Below are 18,060 nucleotides of genomic sequence, written 5' to 3'. Positions count from 1 at the left end.
CCATTGTGGAAAGTTTTTCGAACAAGACCGGCTTACCAGCGAAGGGCATCGCTACGGGTGTGAAGGCAGAACTTGAACAAACAGATCGATCAAATTTACAACACACCTTTCATCAGAGTTTGAGCTATTTTTTATTTATTTATTTGGGCTTGGATTATCAATAGAATCAGATCAGATCAAACCTGCCACCCAGTACAGTTCCAGTTGGGATCACTCAATCATAGAGAAAACCGTCTTCTAAGGAAGAGGTTAACCGAGCTGTCCTGTTTGTGATGTGGACATGAAAGATCTCAATATATTTTACTCAAGCCAGCAAGGAGACTATGGAAGAGGTTGATACGAGTAACTAAACAAACTTTCCCAAATCTATCAACGAATTAATGGTCGTGGAGTTGAGCTTGGCACAGATGTGAGCTGTTTTTGACTTTCTTTCCAGCCAATCGGGGTAGTTGAGTTTCCTGATGTCAATTGAACAAGGTTTTCACCACATAACATTAGAATCCTTGTTCTAACAACACCAAAGCACTTCAAGCTGATATGAAAACCTCTCATTTGTCCAGATACATCAAATGACAAAAGAAGTTCAAATAGTGACAACATCCCAACCACGCATTGACAACCAAGATGGCCAACAATTCACAACAACCTTCACCACTTCTCACCAATCCCCAGCATTTAAACAATTTACTGGAAGTGCACCAAAGCTTTTAACCAGCTGTTTTTGCACAACAGGCTTTGCCACACCGGGATCCTAAAGCAAGCTGTGACGTTCTTGGAAACAATGTCCACCTAGAGTGAAGTTGATGGCACGCCATCGCAAATCCCCACGCTTCCCACCTCAAGCAAGGTAGAAGGATGGCAAACGGTTGCACCAGGAATTACCCCATATCAGATTTTGAGTTAAAAAATGGTTTTCCCCATTTGGACCCATGTGACCTGAGAAGTCCCCACCCTCTGGGGCATGAACACGGGAGTCAAATCCCCAAAAAATCGTTTCAAATCTAATGTGTCGCCCATTGCATTTTTTGGTATTTGACCATTTGACCCTTCCCCCATGTGGGGGGGGGTTAGTGGGGTGGGGCTAAAACTGACCCAAACTGCTCTTGCACCTTCTTGCCATGTGGTGATCAAGTTTGGTGAATTTCTGCCCAAAAGTTTAGGATGAGATCGCATGACAGATTAAGACAGACAGACAGATGGTTATGGTTTTTGATTGCTGGAAATAGCAATCAAAGATCGCAGACCCTCACCAAGGCTTGCTTTGTGTGGTGTGTCGATGATGAATTGATGACGTAGATGTATTCTCATACGGCGGACAAACAGACCTTTTCGGTTTCATTGCATGCTGCAGATTCACGTTACAATTGTATCTATTTCATCTACATACTTGCATTTTAATTGTACGTACTTTATAGATATACTTGGTTGAAAAAAAGAAAAAAAATAGAATGTGTAATTCTGGTTAGCACAGGGTGGCATTTGTGACCTCCGTTAACACATTATGTATGGACAGACAGACAAACAAACTAATGGATACAGTTGCAATACCCTCGAGCGAAGGTGATTGCTACGACAGCTTGGCGGAAGGCCTTAATCGAATGATATTCATTTTGCATCACGTTTCTCTCTCTTAGACGCATCCAAAAGGACTTTCATCAAAACAATCAAACCATCGATTTGATAAGTTTGACGCCGCAAAGTTTAACATTTCTTCCTGCCCCAAGTTTTTTTGGCAAGGAACTAAAACACACGACTTAGAATATAAAACTATTTAAATAAATAACGCTGTGCACTTACAGTCAAGCAAGCCGACAACATTTGGAAGAGATAGAGGTAAGAAGCAAATGGAGAAATGTCAGAATTCATTTTTAATGCAACGCGGCATTTACAGCTATTTCAAAGATATTGTAATGTGCAATATAATCCCCAAACAAAATCATGATGGGATGCTGTGTCCAGCTGTTCGGAAAAGGGAATGAATGGAAGGCAGCACACTGTGATGCCATGCAATGCTCCACGTGCCAGTCCTCCATCAAACAGAACAACATGCAGCGACAGAAAAATGAAGATAATGATAGCAATTAACTATAAGCGCAAAGAACATCATGATTCAACTGAGATCAGGACAAATAATGAAATAAAAAAGAAAGAAAATTATACATACCAATAAAAACACGCATGCACGCACGCACGCACACACCAGCATTCAACAGTCTGGGAGATCTAATCAAAAACCTCTTCAGGAAAGGGCAAGCGGGCATGCCGAAACATCGGGCTTCAGCAAACACAAACATTCCTGCATCAAAAGCTGTTAAGTGTCAACAGTGTCTCCTAAAAACATCACTCAAATTCCAGCGATTCAGGACAAGGTTGGGCATGGTGTCCGGAGTTTTGAAAGACAGTACCAAAAAAACAAAAGAATACTGAACGACATTCCACCCAACCCATCCCTCTGGAAACAAGCAAGGAACTGTCGAACAAAGGAGGCGCAAGATTGGTTATTAAAAAAAAGAAAAGTTATTCAGTAAAATAAATAAGTAAACTGGAAGGGCACTCGGTGGAGCGCATACCTCCGCCACGTGATGCCTGATCCACGAGAACATATCGGGCCCAACACATTTTTAAAATATCATTCTATACAGTACTATATATCGTTTTTGAGCCCAATCTCTCAATGGTGAAGAATCATTTAAAAAAAATTAAATAATTCTCATATCCAGATCCGGATTCTTCACCAAGATTGAATCAATTTGTTGTGGTCACACACCCAACCTGTCCACCAAGTTTCATCCAAATCCGTGCATAACTTTGTGAGATATCGTGCTATACATCGTTTTTGCCCCCATATCTCAATGGTGAAGAATCACTTAAAAATTTTTTAGTAGTCTGATCCAGATCCGGATCTTCATCAAAATCTGAGTTCATCCTTGTCACACACTCAACGTGTCCACGAAGTTTCATCCGAATCCGACAACAAGTTTTTGAGATATCCTGCACATAGACAGACAGAAACAGACAGACAAGACAAACAAACATACAGACAGACAGAGAGGGGTGGAAACATAACCTCCTTCACCTTAAGTGGTGGAGGTAATAAAAATAAACAACCTGTATCTCCCTAAGAAAAAACATAATTGATGATCACGAATGTGGGGAGAAAGACAAAAAAGAAAAAAACAGAAAAATAAAGTGAGCATCTATCAACTCGATCAAATAGTAGACAAAGCTCAGCAACTATGACATCAACATACCTGGAAAAGGTGTGCTGTAGCTGCTGCATCCAGTTTGCTTTTGTCTATCACTTTGACTGCCACCTTCTCTCCTGTGAAGACGTGCCTCGCCAGTTTGACCACAGCAAAGTGACCCCGTCCAAGGGTTCGCTCAAGGTCGTACAACCCAGCAATCTTTCCTCCTTCCATGTCTGTTCGGCAGCGACTCAGCTTGTCGTGACACCAGTGCTCGCTCGCTCTCTCTATCTACACCCTTTATCGTACACTATAGCGTTTCCCCTTTAAAAGGAAGCCCCGCCTATGTTCTGTCTCTATCCCTCCCACCACAGCACCTCCACCAGCAGTCCGTGGAGTATCCGGGCAGCAAAGGCAGCTGGTAAAGCTTGTAAAATCAATGCTGCATGCGAAACATCGTAGAAGGATGAGGACATGGCCAGTTTATATTTTGATGGAGGGCACTGCCGGAAACAAAATTATCTGTACACAGCTCGGTTCTTTCTTCTCTCTTGTTGTGATGGGAACGACCCATACCAGCATCTGTAATGCCCACTAAGCACACAGTACAAGTAGAGAAACCCTAGGAGACAAAATCCAATGAAAATAAACAACAAGCAATCCATAAACTGCAGCTGCACGTAAATATTGCTAATTAACAATGTCCCAAATTTATGCTCAATTAACACGGAAACTTATGACGTTTTCAAAAGAAAATTTATAAGAGGACACGGTGGTCAAACCAGCTCATGCTTGTACCTCAAGGTCATACCTGGAAAACCAGCATTTGATCTTCCACCTGATTCTTTACTGGGTCACAAAACTTAGAGCAAAGAGGGTAATAATATAAAAAAAGGCAGACAAAGTTGCTCCCTGCCACAATGCTCTTCTCCAACCCTCCTCCCACCTCCACCACACCACAACTCCAACTCCAACATTTTTGTTCACAGTAGTCTTTCCACCCTTTTGCCCTTGAATGCACTCTTCACCGACTACAAAACCGGCCCGCTTTGTGTGCCTAATGCAACACATCTACAAACTTTACCTTCGGATCTTTATCGCATTTGTTCTTTGTCCACTGCACTGCGCCACCACATTCCTCCCCATGCTGTCAACTTTAAAGGGATCGTCAACAGGAAGTCGAGAAAATTTTTTAAAAACCCCAAAAAAACCCCAATGGAAACACAGATGCCATCAAACGACAGAAACGTACGACATGAAATTTCAATATAACGCTACAATCCCATCATACGACGCCTCACTCCCAATTAAGCTGGCTTCCCACTCTGCTTGCACTCACTTGTGGATATCACCAATATAGTGCTGTTTTTCACAGGTCATTGTGTTCCTTCATGTATAGGTGAACACCGCACCTCGTTAGGAACCTGACTATGTGCTGTGAAAGCTCGACAATGAAAAAAGGAGATATGAATCCGATTTATACATTCCCTCCCCCGCCCCCCCCCCCCCGATGTCTACTTTCCTTTGTATTTGGGGGAAACAAAACGTTCTACAAATAGGTTAATGAAATTGGATGAAGAAATGTCGAAAGTGGACCCGTACGAGTGTTGAAACACAACTGTTGGTGTGTTTTGAATCATTCACTATCTGGTTTGTGAAACTTTCTGAATCCCCTCTCATATCAACCCAATTGTTTTTTCACCTCCTCCACTTCAAAAGATGTCCGAGTTTACCTTTTCTTTGATGTCCCAAGTATTTCTCTTTTCTCCTCCAAAGAACACCTTTGTCAGTATCGTACTTCCTTTTCAGTCTTCAGCCTCCATCATGTCTGCTTGCCACAGTCACACAACCCCGACCTGTGGCGAGCTCATTTACCTCCTACCTCAAACCCCAACCACTCCCACCCTCGAGCTCCACCTCTACCTCGAGCTCTCGCTCTCTCTCGTGCAGCCTATGGCTGGCTGCTGGTTGCATCATTGGTTGGGACACGGCTATGCCACTGATGTAGTGTGGCATTCTGTCCACCCTTACCAGTACACTGGTACTCATTTTGCCGACCTCGGAAGGATGACAGGCTGAGTCAACCTCCTGGTGTATTTTAATTCAGCGGCCAACGGGGCTTGAACTCAGGACCCTCAGATCCCAAGCCACCACCCAAACCACGAAGCCAACACCAGGCTTACCCCCTAGCTACCTCCCTCCCTTTTCCTCATTGCCCTCTTCCATCCAATTCATTACAGTACACTTTCACCCCAGCCCAGCCCATCCCAGCTCAGCTCCACTGCCTCACCTGAAATCAGGTTTGAACCCCCTTCGCGACCCACCCCGATCTGGGCAAGCTCCAATTTGCTTCCCCAACCCCACCCACCCCGACAAAGCATCCATCTTGGCTACTCTACGCTGCACACCCCCCGATCCTTTCCAGCTCCCCTCCACGACCCCCAATTGTTGCAACCCCCATATTCAAGACAAGCTCCACTGTGCCCCCCAACCCTTCTATTCTTCACAGATCCCTCAGTTACCATACTTTCCTCATGGCTCCTCTCCACTCCCACATGTACAACACAGCTGCACTCAGCTCGACCCCCCCCACCGTTTAGTCCCCCTCCGCTGCTCGACCCTCCCCCTTTCGTCACGGCTCCCTCCGCCGCTCCCCCTTTCATCAATAATCTCACATACCACTCCCCTTCTGTCCAAGATCCCATATACCACTCCCCCTTCTGTCCAAGATCCCATACAGCACTCCCCACTTCTGTCCAAGATCCCATATACAACTCCCCCTTCTGTCCAAGATCCCAAACAGCACTCCCCCTTCTGTCCAAGATCCCATACAGCACTCCCCCTTCTGTCCAAGATCCCATACAGCACTCCCCCTTCTATCCAAGATCCCATACAGCACTCCCCCGTCTGTCCAAGATCCCATACAGCACTCCCCCTTCTGTCCAAGATCCCATACAGCACTCCCCCTTCTATCCAAGATCCCATACAGCACTCCCCCTTCTGTCCAAGATCCCATACAGCACTCCCCCTTCTATCCAAGATCCCATACAGCACTCCCCCGTCTGTCCAAGATCCCATACAGCACTCCCCCCTTCTGTCCAAGATCCCATACAGCACTCCCCCCTTCTGTCCAAGATCCCATACAGCACTCTCCCCTTCTGTCCAAGATCCCATACAGCACTCCCCACTTTTTTTATTTTTATTTTTTATTTTTTTTGTATACCTTGGTCGAGGCTCGTATGAGAGCTAACACACAACTCACAGCAAGGAGGCATGAGACAAGAGGGGCGGGAGTGGAAGGGACAAAACATTGGGGAACAGACACAGGTGAACTGTGGAAGGGAGAGGGATGGGGATGGGACGGGGAACATGGCGAGGGGAAGATGGACATTAAAGGGACTTTCAGGAAGGAAAGCAGGAGAATTGAAGGAAGTGGGCTTGGGTGGATTATCGGGGGTAGAAAAGATCGAGGATTTGGATGGGGGAAGATAAGAGGTGGTGGTGAACAGCTGTTTTGAAAGCCTGGAGGGAAGAATGGGAAAGAATAGAGTGAGGAAGTTTATTCCAAAGGCGGGAAAAAAGAGGAATGAAAGAGTGAAGATGAGCAGTGATTCGTGATTTTGGTAGTTTTACCAGAAGGGGGTTGTTGGCGGACCTTGAGCGCCCTGTGGAAATGTGGTTGGGACAAATCACAGAGAGAGCAGGGGGGGCAAGGCTGGAGAGGAGTCGGTAGAAGACAGAAAGACCACCGACCAACCTGCGGTGATTGAGTGAGAGGCCCAAAGACTCAGCTTCATTGCGGGAGATGCCAATGATCTTAAAAGCCCTGGTTTCGACAGCGTGAAGCCGAGAAAGGTGGGAGGCAGGAGCACCAGCCCAGAGCGGAGAGCAGTACTCCATCAGGCTACGTACAAAAGCTTTGTAAGTGGTCAGGAGCTCAAGAGGGCCGAGGAAGGACTTTGCACGACGGAGGATTCCCAGTCGGTGACTGGCTTTTGAGGCGAGGTTGGAAATGTGACTTTCCCAGGAAAGGTCATGGCAGATAGTGAGACCCAGAAGCTTGAAAGAAAAGACTTCTTCCAGAGGATTGTTGAGAAAGTGGATGGGGGGGTTTTGTAAACGGTCCTTTCGAAGAGACATAGTGAGAGTGTGAGATTTGTCTGGATTGAAAGACATGTTCCACGTGTTGGACCAGTTTGTGATTTTTTTATTTTATTTTATCCATACTTCTGTCCAAGATCCCATATACAACTCCCCCCTTCTGTCCAAGATCCCATACAGCACTCCCCACTTCTATCCAAGATCCCGTACAGAACTCTACACTTCTATCCAAGATCCCATACAGAACTCCCCCCTTCTGTCCAAGATCCCATACAGCACTCTCCCCTTCTGTCCAAGATCCCATACAGCACTCCCCCCTTGTGTCCAAGATCCCATACAGCACTCCCCCCTTCTGTCCAAGACCCCATACAGCACTCCCCTTTCACCCAGAATCCCATATACCATTCGCACCTTCTGTCCACAATCCCATACAGCACTCGCCATTTCTGTCCAAGATCCCATACAGCACTCTCCCCTTCTGTCCAAGATCCCATACAGCACTCTCCCCTTCTGTCCAAGATCCCATACAGCACTCTCCCCTTCTGTCCAAGATCCCAAACAGCACTCTCCCCTTCTGTCCAAGATCCCATACAGCACTCTCCCCTTCTGTCCAAGATCCCATAGAGCACTCCCCCCTTCTGTCCAAGATCCCATACAGCACTGCCCCCTTGTGTCCAAGATCCGATACAGCACTCTCCCCTTCTGTCCAAGATCCCATACAGCACTCTCCCCTTCTGTCCAAGATCCCATACAGCACTCCCCCCTTGTGTCCAAGATCCCATACAGCACTCCCCCCTTCTGTCCAAGACCCCATACAGCACTCCCCTTTCACCCAGAATCCCATATACCATTCCCACCTTCTGACCACAATCCCATACAGCACTCGCCACTTCTGTCCAAGATCCCATACAGCACTCCCCCTTGTGTCCAAGATCCCATACAGCACTCCCCCCTTCTGTCCAAGATCCCATACAGCACTCCCCCCTTGTGTCCAAGATCCGATACAGCACTCTCCCCTTCTGTCCAAGATCCCATACAGCACTCTCCCCTTCTGTCCAAGATCCCATACAGCACTCCCCCCTTGTGTCCAAGATCCCATACAGCACTCCCCCTTCTGTCCAAGATCCCATACAGCACTCCCCCTTCTGTCCAAGATCCCAGACAGCACTCCCCCTTCTGTCCAATATCCCATACAGCACTCTCCCCTTCTGTCCAAGATCCCATACAGCACTCTCCCTTTCTGTCCAAGATCCCAAACAGCACTCTCCCTTTCTGTCCAAGATCCCAAACAGCACTCTCCCCTTCTGTCCAAGATCCCAGACAGCACTCCCCCCTTCTGTCCAAGATCCCAAACAGCACTCTCCCCTTCTGTCCAAGATCCCATGTAAAGCACTCCCCCATTCTGTGCAATATCCCACTCCCCCAATATGTGCAATATCCCATACAGCACACCCCCTTCTATCCAAGATCCCATACAGCACACCCCTTCTGTCCAATATCCCATACAGCACTGGCCCCTTCTGTCCAAGATCCCATACAGCACTCTCCCCTTCTGTCCAAGATCCCACACAGCACTCCCCTTCTGTCCAAGATCCCAAACAGCACTCCCCGCCATTCTGTCCAAGATCCCATATACCACTCACCCCTTCTGTCCAAGATCCCATACAGCACTCTCCTTTCATCCAGAATCCCATATTCCACTCCAACCTTCTGTCCAAGATCCCATACAGCACTCCCCCTTCTGTCCAAGATCCCATACAGCACTCTCCCCTTCTGTCCAAGATCCCATATACCACTCCCCCCTTCTGTCCAAGATCCCTTACAGCACTCCCCCATTCTGTCCAAGACCCATACAGCACTCTCCCCTTCTGTCCAAGATCCCATTTCCCACTCCCCCCCTTCTGTCCAAGATCCCTTACAGCACTCCCCAATTCTGTCCAAGATCCGATACAGCACTCTCCCCTTCTGTCCAAGATCCCATTTCCCACTCCCCCCCTTCTGTCCAAGATCCCTTACAGCACTCCCCAATTCTGTCCAAGATCCCATACAGCACTCTCCCCTTCTGTCCAAGACGCATACAGCACTCCCCCTTCTGTCCAAGATCCCATACAGCACTCCCCCTTCTGTCCAAGTCCCAGACAGCACTCCCCCCCTTCTGTCCAATATCCCATACAGCACTCCCCCTTCTGTCCAAGATCCCATACAGCACTCCCCCCTTCTGTCCAAGATCCCATACAGCACTCCCCATTCTGTCCAAGATCCCATATACCACCCCCTACTTCTGTCCAGGATCTCATACAGCACTCCCCCTTCTGTCCAAGATCCCATACAGCACTCCCCCATTCTGTCCAAGATCCCATATACCACTCCCCCTTCTGTCCAACATCCCATACAGCACACCCCCTTCTATCCAAGATCCCATACAGCACACCCCCTTCTGTCCAATATCCCATACAGCACTCCCCCTTCTGTCCAAGATCCCACACAGCACTCCCCCTTCTGTCCAAGATCCCAAACAGCACTCCCCGCCATTCTGTCCAAGATCCCATATACCACTCACCCCTTCTGTCCAAGATCCCATGCAGCAATCTGCCCTTCTGTCAAAGATCCCATACAGCACTCTCCTTTCATCCAGAATCCCATATTCCACTCCAACCTTCTGTCCAAGATCCCATACAGCACTCCCCCTTCTGTCCAAGATCCCATACAGCACTCCCCCCTTGTGTCCAAGATCCATACAGCACTCTCCCCTTCTGTCCAAGATCCCACACAGCACTCCCCCCTTCTGTCCAAGATCCCTTACAGCACTCCCCCATTCTGTCCAAGATCCCATTTCCCACTCCCCCTTCTGTCCAAGATCCCTTACAGCACTCCCCAATTCTGTCCAAGATCCGATACAGCACTCTCCCCTTCTGTCCAAGACCCATACAGCACTCCCCCTTCTGTCCAAGATCCCATACAGCACTCCCCCTTCTGTCCAAGTCCCAGACAGCACTCCCCCTTCTGTCCAATATCCCAAACAGCACTCCCCATTCTGTCCAAGATCCCATATACCACCCCTACTTCTGTCCAGGATCTCATACAGCACTCCCCCTTCTGTCCAAGATCCCATACAGCACTCCCCATTCTGTCCAAGATCCCATATACCACTCCCCCTTCTGTCCAACATCCCATACAGCACTCCCCTTCTGCCAAAGATCCCATACAACACTCCCCTTTCATCCAGAATCCCATATACTACTCCAACCTTCTGTCCAGGATCCCATACTGCACTCCCTCCTTCTGACCAAGATCCCATACAGCACTCTCCCCTTCTGTCCAAGATCCCAGATACCACTCCCCCTTCTGTCCAAGTTCCCTTACAGCACTCCCCTTCTGTCCAAGATCCCATACAGCACTCCCCCCTTCTGTCCAAGATCCCATATACCACTCCCCCATTCTGTCCAAGATCCGATACAGCACTCTCCCCTTCTGTCCAAGATCCCATATACCACTCCCCCCTTCTGTCCAAGACCCATACAGCACTCCCACCTTCTGTCCAAGATCCCATACAGCACTCTCCCCTTCTGTCCAAGAACCCATACAGCACTCCCCCTTCTGCCAAAGATCCCATACAACACTCCCCCCTTGTGTCCAACATCCCATACACCACTCCCCCCTTCTGTCCAAGACCCCATACAGCACTCCCCTTTCACCCAGAATCCCATATACCATTCGCACCTTCTGTCCACAATCCCATACAGCACTCGCCATTTCTGTCCAAGATCCCATACAGCACTCTCCCTTCTGTCCAAGATCCCATACAGCACTCTCCCCTTCTGTCCAAGATCCCAAACAGCACTCTCCCCTTCTGTCCAAGATCCCATACAGCACTCTCCCCTTCTGTCCAAGATCCCATACAGCACTCCCCCTTCTGTCCAAGATCCCATACAGCACTCCCCCCTTGTGTCCAAGATCCGAGACAGCACTCTCCCCTTCTGTCCAAGATCCCATACAGCACTCTCCCCTTCTGTCCAAGATCCCATACAGCACTCCCCCCTTGTGTCCAAGATCCCATACAGCACTCCCCCCTTCTGTCCAAGACCCCATACAGCACTCCCCTTTCGCCCAGAATCCCATATACCATTCCCACCTTCTGGCCACAATCCCATACAGCACTCGCCACTTCTGTCCAAGATCCCATACAGCACTCCCCCTTGTGTCCAAGATCCCATACAGCACTCCCCCCTTCTGTCCAAGATCCCATACAGCACTCCCCCCTTGTGTCCAAGCTCCGATACAGCACTCTCCCCTTCTGTTCAAGATCCCATACAGCACTCTCCCCTTCTGTCCAAGATCCCATACAGCACTCCCCCTTGTGTCCAAGATCCCATACAGCACTCCCCCTTCTGTCCAAGATCCCATACAGCACTCCCCCCTTCTGTCCAAGATCCCAGACAGCACTCCCCCCTTCTGTCCAATATCCCATACAGCACTCTCCCCTTCTGTCCAAGATCCCATACAGCACTCTCCCTTTCTGTCCAAGATCCCAAACAGCACTCTCCCCTTCTGTCCAAGATCCCAGACAGCACTCCCCCCTTCTGTCCAAGATCCCAAACAGCACTCTCCCCTTCTGTCCAAGATCCCATGTAAAGCACTCCCCCATTCTGTGCAATATCCCACTCCCCCAATATGTGCAATATCCCATACAGCACACCCCCTTCTATCCAAGATCCCATACAGCACACCCCCTTCTGTCCAATATCCCATACAGCACTCCCCCCTTCTGTCCAAGATCCCATACAGCACTCTCCCCTTCTGTCCAAGATCCCATATACCACTCCCCCCTTCTGTCCAAGATCCCACACAGCACTCCCCCTTCTGTCCAAGATCCCAAACAGCACTCCCCGCCATTCTGTCCAAGATCCCATATACCACTCACCCCTTCTGTCCAAGATCCCATACAGCACTCTCCTTTCATCCAGAATCCCATATTCCACTCCAACCTTCTGTCCAAGATCCCATACAGCACTCCCCCCTTGTGTCCAAGATCCATACAGCACTCTCCCCTTCTGTCCAAGATCCCATATACCACTCCCCCCTTCTGTCCAAGATCCCTTACAGCACTCCCCCCTTCTGTCCAAGATCCCATACAGCACTCTCCCCTTCTGTCCAAGATCCCACACAGCACTCCCCCTTCTGGCCAAGATCCCAAACAGCACTCCCCGCCATTCTGTCCAAGATCCCATATACCACTCACCCCTTCTGTCCAAGATCCCATACAGCACTCTCCTTTCATCCAGAATCCCATATTCCACTCCAACCTTCTGTCCAAGATCCCATACAGCACTCCCCCTTCTGTCCAAGATCCCATACAGCACTCTCCCCTTCTGTCCAAGATCCCATATACCACTCCCCCTTCTGTCCAAGATCCCTTACAGCACTCCCCATTCTGTCCAAGACCCATACAGCACTCTCCCCTTCTGTCCAAGATCCCATTTCCCACTCCCCCTTCTGTCCAAGATCCCTTACAGCACTCCCCAATTCTGTCCAAGATCCGATACAGCACTCTCCCCTTCTGTCCAAGATCCCATTTCCCACTCCCCCCTTCTGTCCAAGATCCCTTACAGCACTCCCCAATTCTGTCCAAGATCCGATACAGCACTCTCCCCTTCTGTCCAAGACCCATACAGCACTCCCCCTTCTGTCCAAGATCCCATACAGCACTCCCCCCTTCTGTCCAAGTCCCAGACAGCACTCCCCCTTCTGTCCAATATCCCATACAGCACTCCCCCTTCTGTCCAAGATCCCATACAGCACTCCCCCCTTCTGTCCAAGATCCCATACAGCACTCCCCATTCTGTCCAAGATCCCATATACCACCCCTACTTCTGTCCAGGATCTCATACAGCACTCCCCCTTCTGTCCAAGATCCCATACAGCACTCCCCCATTCTGTCCAAGATCCCATATACCACTCCCCCTTCTGTCCAACATCCCATACAGCACACCCCTTCTATCCAAGATCCCATACAGCACACCCCCTTCTGTCCAATATCCCATACAGCACTCCCCCTTCTGTCCAAGATCCCACACAGCACTCCCCCTTCTGTCCAAGATCCCAAACAGCACTCCCCGCCATTCTGTCCAAGATCCCATATACCACTCACCCCTTCTGTCCAAGATCCCATGCAGCAATCTGCCCTTCTGTCAAAGATCCCATACAGCACTCTCCTTTCATCCAGAATCCCATATTCCACTCCAACCTTCTGTCCAAGATCCCATACAGCACTCCCCTTCTGTCCAAGATCCCATACAGCACTCCCCCTTGTGTCCAAGATCCATACAGCACTCTCCCCTTCTGTCCAAGATCCCACACAGCACTCCCCCTTCTGTCCAAGATCCCTTACAGCACTCTCCCCTTCTGTCCAAGATCCCATTTCCCACTCCCCCTTCTGTCCAAGATCCCTTACAGCACTCCCCAATTCTGTCCAAGATCCGATACAGCACTCTCCCCTTCTGTCCAAGACCCATACAGCACTCCCCCTTCTGTCCAAGATCCCATACAGCACTCCCCTTCTGTCCAAGTCCCAGACAGCACTCCCCCTTCTGTCCAATATCCCAAACAGCACTCCCCATTCTGTCCAAGATCCCATATACCACCCCCTACTTCTGTCCAGGATCTCATACAGCACTCCCCCTTCTGTCCAAGATCCCATACAGCACTCCCCCCATTCTGTCCAAGATCCCATATACCACTCCCCCCTTCTGTCCAACATCCCATACAGCACTCCCCCTTCTGCCAAAGATCCCATACAACACTCCCCTTTCATCCAGAATCCCATATACTACTCCAACCTTCTGTCCAGGATCCCATACTGCACTCCCTCCTTCTGACCAAGATCCCATACAGCACTCTCCCCTTCTGTCCAAGATCCCAGATACCACTCCCCCCTTCTGTCCAAGTTCCCTTACAGCACTCCCCCTTCTGTCCAAGATCCCATACAGCACTCCCCCCTTCTGTCCAAGATCCCATATACCACTCCCCCATTCTGTCCAAGATCCGATACAGCACTCTCCCCTTCTGTCCAAGATCCCATATACCACTCCCCCCTTCTGTCCAAGACCCATACAGCACTCCCACCTTCTGTCCAAGATCCCATACAGCACTCTCCCCTTCTGTCCAAGAACCCATACAGCACTCCCCCTTCTGTCCAAGATCCCATACAGCACTCCCCCCTTGTGTCCAAGATCCCATACAGCACTCCCCCCTTCTGTCCAAGACCCCATACAGCACTCCCCTTTCACCCAGAATCCCATATACCATTCGCACCTTCTGTCCACAATCCCATACAGCACTCGCCATTTCTGTCCAAGATCCCATACAGCACTCTCCCCTTCTGTCCAAGATCCCATACAGCACTCTCCCCTTCTGTCCAAGATCCCAAACAGCACTCTCCCCTTCTGTCCAAGATCCCATACAGCACTCTCCCCTTCTGTCCAAGATCCCATACAGCACTCCCCCCTTCTGTCCAAGATCCCATACAGCACTCCCCCCTTGTGTCCAAGATCCGAGACAGCACTCTCCCCTTCTGTCCAAGATCCCATACAGCACTCTCCCCTTCTGTCCAAGATCCCATACAGCACTCCCCCCTTGTGTCCAAGATCCCATACAGCACTCCCCCCTTCTGTCCAAGACCCCATACAGCACTCCCCTTTCACCCAGAATCCCATATACCATTCCCACCTTCTGACCACAATCCCATACAGCACTCGCCACTTCTGTCCAATATTCCATACAGCACACCACCTTGTGTCCAAGATCCCATACAGCACTCCCCCCTTCTGTCCAAGATCCCATACAGCACTCCCCCTTGTGTCCAAGATCCGAGACAGCACTCTCCCCTTCTGTCCAAGATCCCATACAGCACTCTCCCCTTCTGTCCAAGATCCCATACAGCACTCCCCCTTGTGTCCAAGATCCCATACAGCACTCCCCCTTCTGTCCAAGATCCCATACAGCACTCCCCCTTCTGTCCAAGATCCCAGACAGCACTCCCCCCTTCTGTCCAATATCCCATACAGCACTCTCCCCCTTCTGTCCAAGATCCCATACAGCACTCTCCCTTTCTGTCCAAGATCCCAAACAGCACTCTCCCCTTCTGTCCAAGATCCCAGACAGCACTCCCCCTTCTGTCCAAGATCCCAAACAGCACTCTCCCCTTCTGTCCAAGATCCCATGTAAAGCACTCCCCCATTCTGTGCAATATCCCACTCCCCCAATATGTGCAATATCCCATACAGCACACCCCCTTCTATCCAAGATCCCATACAGCACACCCCTTCTGTCCAATATCCCATACAGCACTCCCCCTTCTGTCCAAGATCCCATACAGCACTCTCCCCTTCTGTCCAAGATCCCATATACCACTCCCCCTTCTGTCCAAGATCCCACACAGCACTCCCCTTCTGTCCAAGATCCCAAACAGCACTCCCCGCCATTCTGTCCAAGATCCCATATACCACTCACCCCTTCTGTCCAAGATCCCATACAGCACTCTCCTTTCATCCAGAATCCCATATTCCACTCCAACCTTCTGTCCAAGATCCCATACAGCACTCCCCCTTCTGTCCAAGATCCCATATACCACTCCCCCCTTCTGTCCAAGATCCCTTACAGCACTCCCCCATTCTGTCCAAGACCCATACAGCACTCTCCCCTTCTGTCCAAGATCCCATTTCCCACTCCCCCCTTCTGTCCAAGATCCCTTACAGCACTCCCCAATTCTGTCCAAGATCCGATACAGCACTCTCCCCTTCTGTCCAAGATCCCATTTCCCACTCCCCCCCTTCTGTCCAAGATCCCTTACAGCACTCCCCAATTCTGTCCAAGATCCGATACAGCACTCTCCCCTTCTGTCCAAGACCCATACAGCACTCCCCCCTTCTGTCCAAGATCCCATACAGCACTCCCCCCTTCTGTCCAAGTCCCAGACAGCACTCCCCCCCCTTCTGTCCAATATCCCATACAGCACTCCCCCTTCTGTCCAAGATCCCATACAGCACTCCCGCTCTTCTGTTCAAGATCCCATACAGCACTCCCCATTCTGTCCAAGATCCCATATACCACCCCTACTTCTGTCCAGGATCTCATACAGCACTCCCCCTTCTGTCCAAGATCCCATACAGCACTCCCCCATTCTGTCCAAGATCCCATATACCACTCCCCCTTCTGTCCAACATCCCATACAGCACACCCCCTTCTATCCAAGATCCCATACAGCACACCCCCTTCTGTCCAATATCCCATACAGCACTCCCCCCTTCTGTCCAAGATCCCACACAGCACTCCCCCTTCTGTCCAAGATCCCAAACAGCACTCCCCGCCATTCTGTCCAAGATCCCATATACCACTCACCCCTTCTGTCCAAGATCCCATGCAGCAATCTGCCCTTCTGTCAAAGATCCCATACAGCACTCTCCTTTCATCCAGAATCCCATATTCCACTCCAACCTTCTGTCCAAGATCCCATACAGCACTCCCCCTTCTGTCCAAGATCCCATACAGCACTCCCCCCTTGTGTCCAAGATCCATACAGCACTCTCCCCTTCTGTCCAAGATCCCACACAGCACTCCCCCCTTCTGTCCAAGATCCCTTACAGCACTCTCCCCTTCTGTCCAAGATCCCATTTCCCACTCCCCCCCTTCTGTCCAAGATCCCTTACAGCACTCCCCAATTCTGTCCAAGATCCGATACAGCACTCTCCCCTTCTGTCCAAGACCCATACAGCACTCCCCCCTTCTGTCCAAGACCCATACAGCACTCCCCCCTTCTGTCCAAGATCCCATACAGCACTCCCCCCTTCTGTCCAAGTCCCAGACAGCACTCCCCCCCCTTCTGTCCAATATCCCAAACAGCATTCCCCATTCTGTCCAAGCTCCCATATACCACCCCCTACTTCTGTCCAGGATCCCATACAGCACTCCCCCTTCTGTCCAAGATCCCATACAGCACTCCCTCCTTTCTGTCCAAGATCACATATACCTCTCCCCCCTTCTGTCCAACATCCCATACAGCACTCCCCCTTCTGCCAAAGATCCCATACAACACTCCCCTTTCATCCAGAATCCCATATACTACTCCAACCTTCTGTCCAGGATCCCATACTGCACTCCCTCCTTCTGACCAAGATCCCATACAGCACTCTCCCCTTCTGTCCAAGATCCCAGATACCACTCCCCCCTTCTGTCCAAGTTCCCTTACAGCACTCCCCCCTTCTGTCCAAGATCCCATACAGCACTCCCCCCTTCTGTCCAAGATCCCATATACCACTCCCCCATTCTGTCCAAGATCCGATACAGCACTCTCCCCTTCTGTCCAAGATCCCATATACCACTCCCCCCTTCTGTCCAAGACCCATACAGCACTCCCACCTTCTGTCCAAGATCCCATACAGCACTCTCCCCTTCTGTCCAAGAACCCATACAGCACTCCCCTTCTGTCCAAGATCCCATACAGCACTCCCCTTCTGTCCAAGACCCCATACAGCACTCCCCTTTCACCCAGAATCCATATACCATTCGCACCTTCTGTCCACAGATCCCATACAGCACTCTCCCCTTCTGTCCAAGATCCCATACAGCACTCTCCCCTTCTGTCCAAGATCCCATACAGCACTCTCCCCTTCTGTCCAAGATCCCATACAGCACTCTCCCCTTCTGTCCAAGATCCCATACAGCACTCTCCCCTTCTGTCCAAGATCCCATACAGCACTCCCCCTTCTGTCCAAGATCC

At 50.1% G+C, this 18,060-nt stretch overlaps 2 protein-coding genes across 10 annotated transcripts in view; one reads left to right on the top strand and one right to left on the bottom strand.

The window, feature by feature from the left end:
- LOC147017497 (SNF-related serine/threonine-protein kinase-like) overlaps window positions 1-5,443 on the bottom strand; it is a 75,421-nt gene extending 69,978 nt beyond the window's left edge. The window contains exons 1-2 of one of the 2 annotated variants that reach the window (XM_085847195.1): window positions 4,919-5,443; window positions 3,252-3,807 (exon numbers count right to left, since the gene is read on the bottom strand). In XM_085847195.1, coding sequence (XP_085703321.1) covers window positions 3,252-3,419 — 168 coding nt within the window. In that variant the 5' untranslated portion in view covers window positions 3,420-3,807; window positions 4,919-5,443. Of the gene's footprint in view, window positions 1-3,251; window positions 3,808-4,918 lie in introns of those variants that run through there. The other variant, XR_015049528.1, reaches the window with a different exon arrangement.
- LOC147017495 ((Lyso)-N-acylphosphatidylethanolamine lipase-like) overlaps window positions 1-18,060 on the top strand; it is a 179,648-nt gene that overhangs the window by 105,299 nt on the left and 56,289 nt on the right. The window lies entirely within an intron of this gene.

The sequence above is a fragment of the Eptatretus burgeri genome, chromosome 11 (assembly GCF_056783735.1).
Source record: "Eptatretus burgeri isolate ZD-2024b chromosome 11, Ebu_testis_v1, whole genome shotgun sequence".
In the NCBI taxonomy this organism is placed as follows: domain Eukaryota; kingdom Metazoa; phylum Chordata; class Myxini; order Myxiniformes; family Myxinidae; genus Eptatretus; species Eptatretus burgeri.
This window is presented reverse-complemented; position numbering and strand designations above follow the sequence as displayed.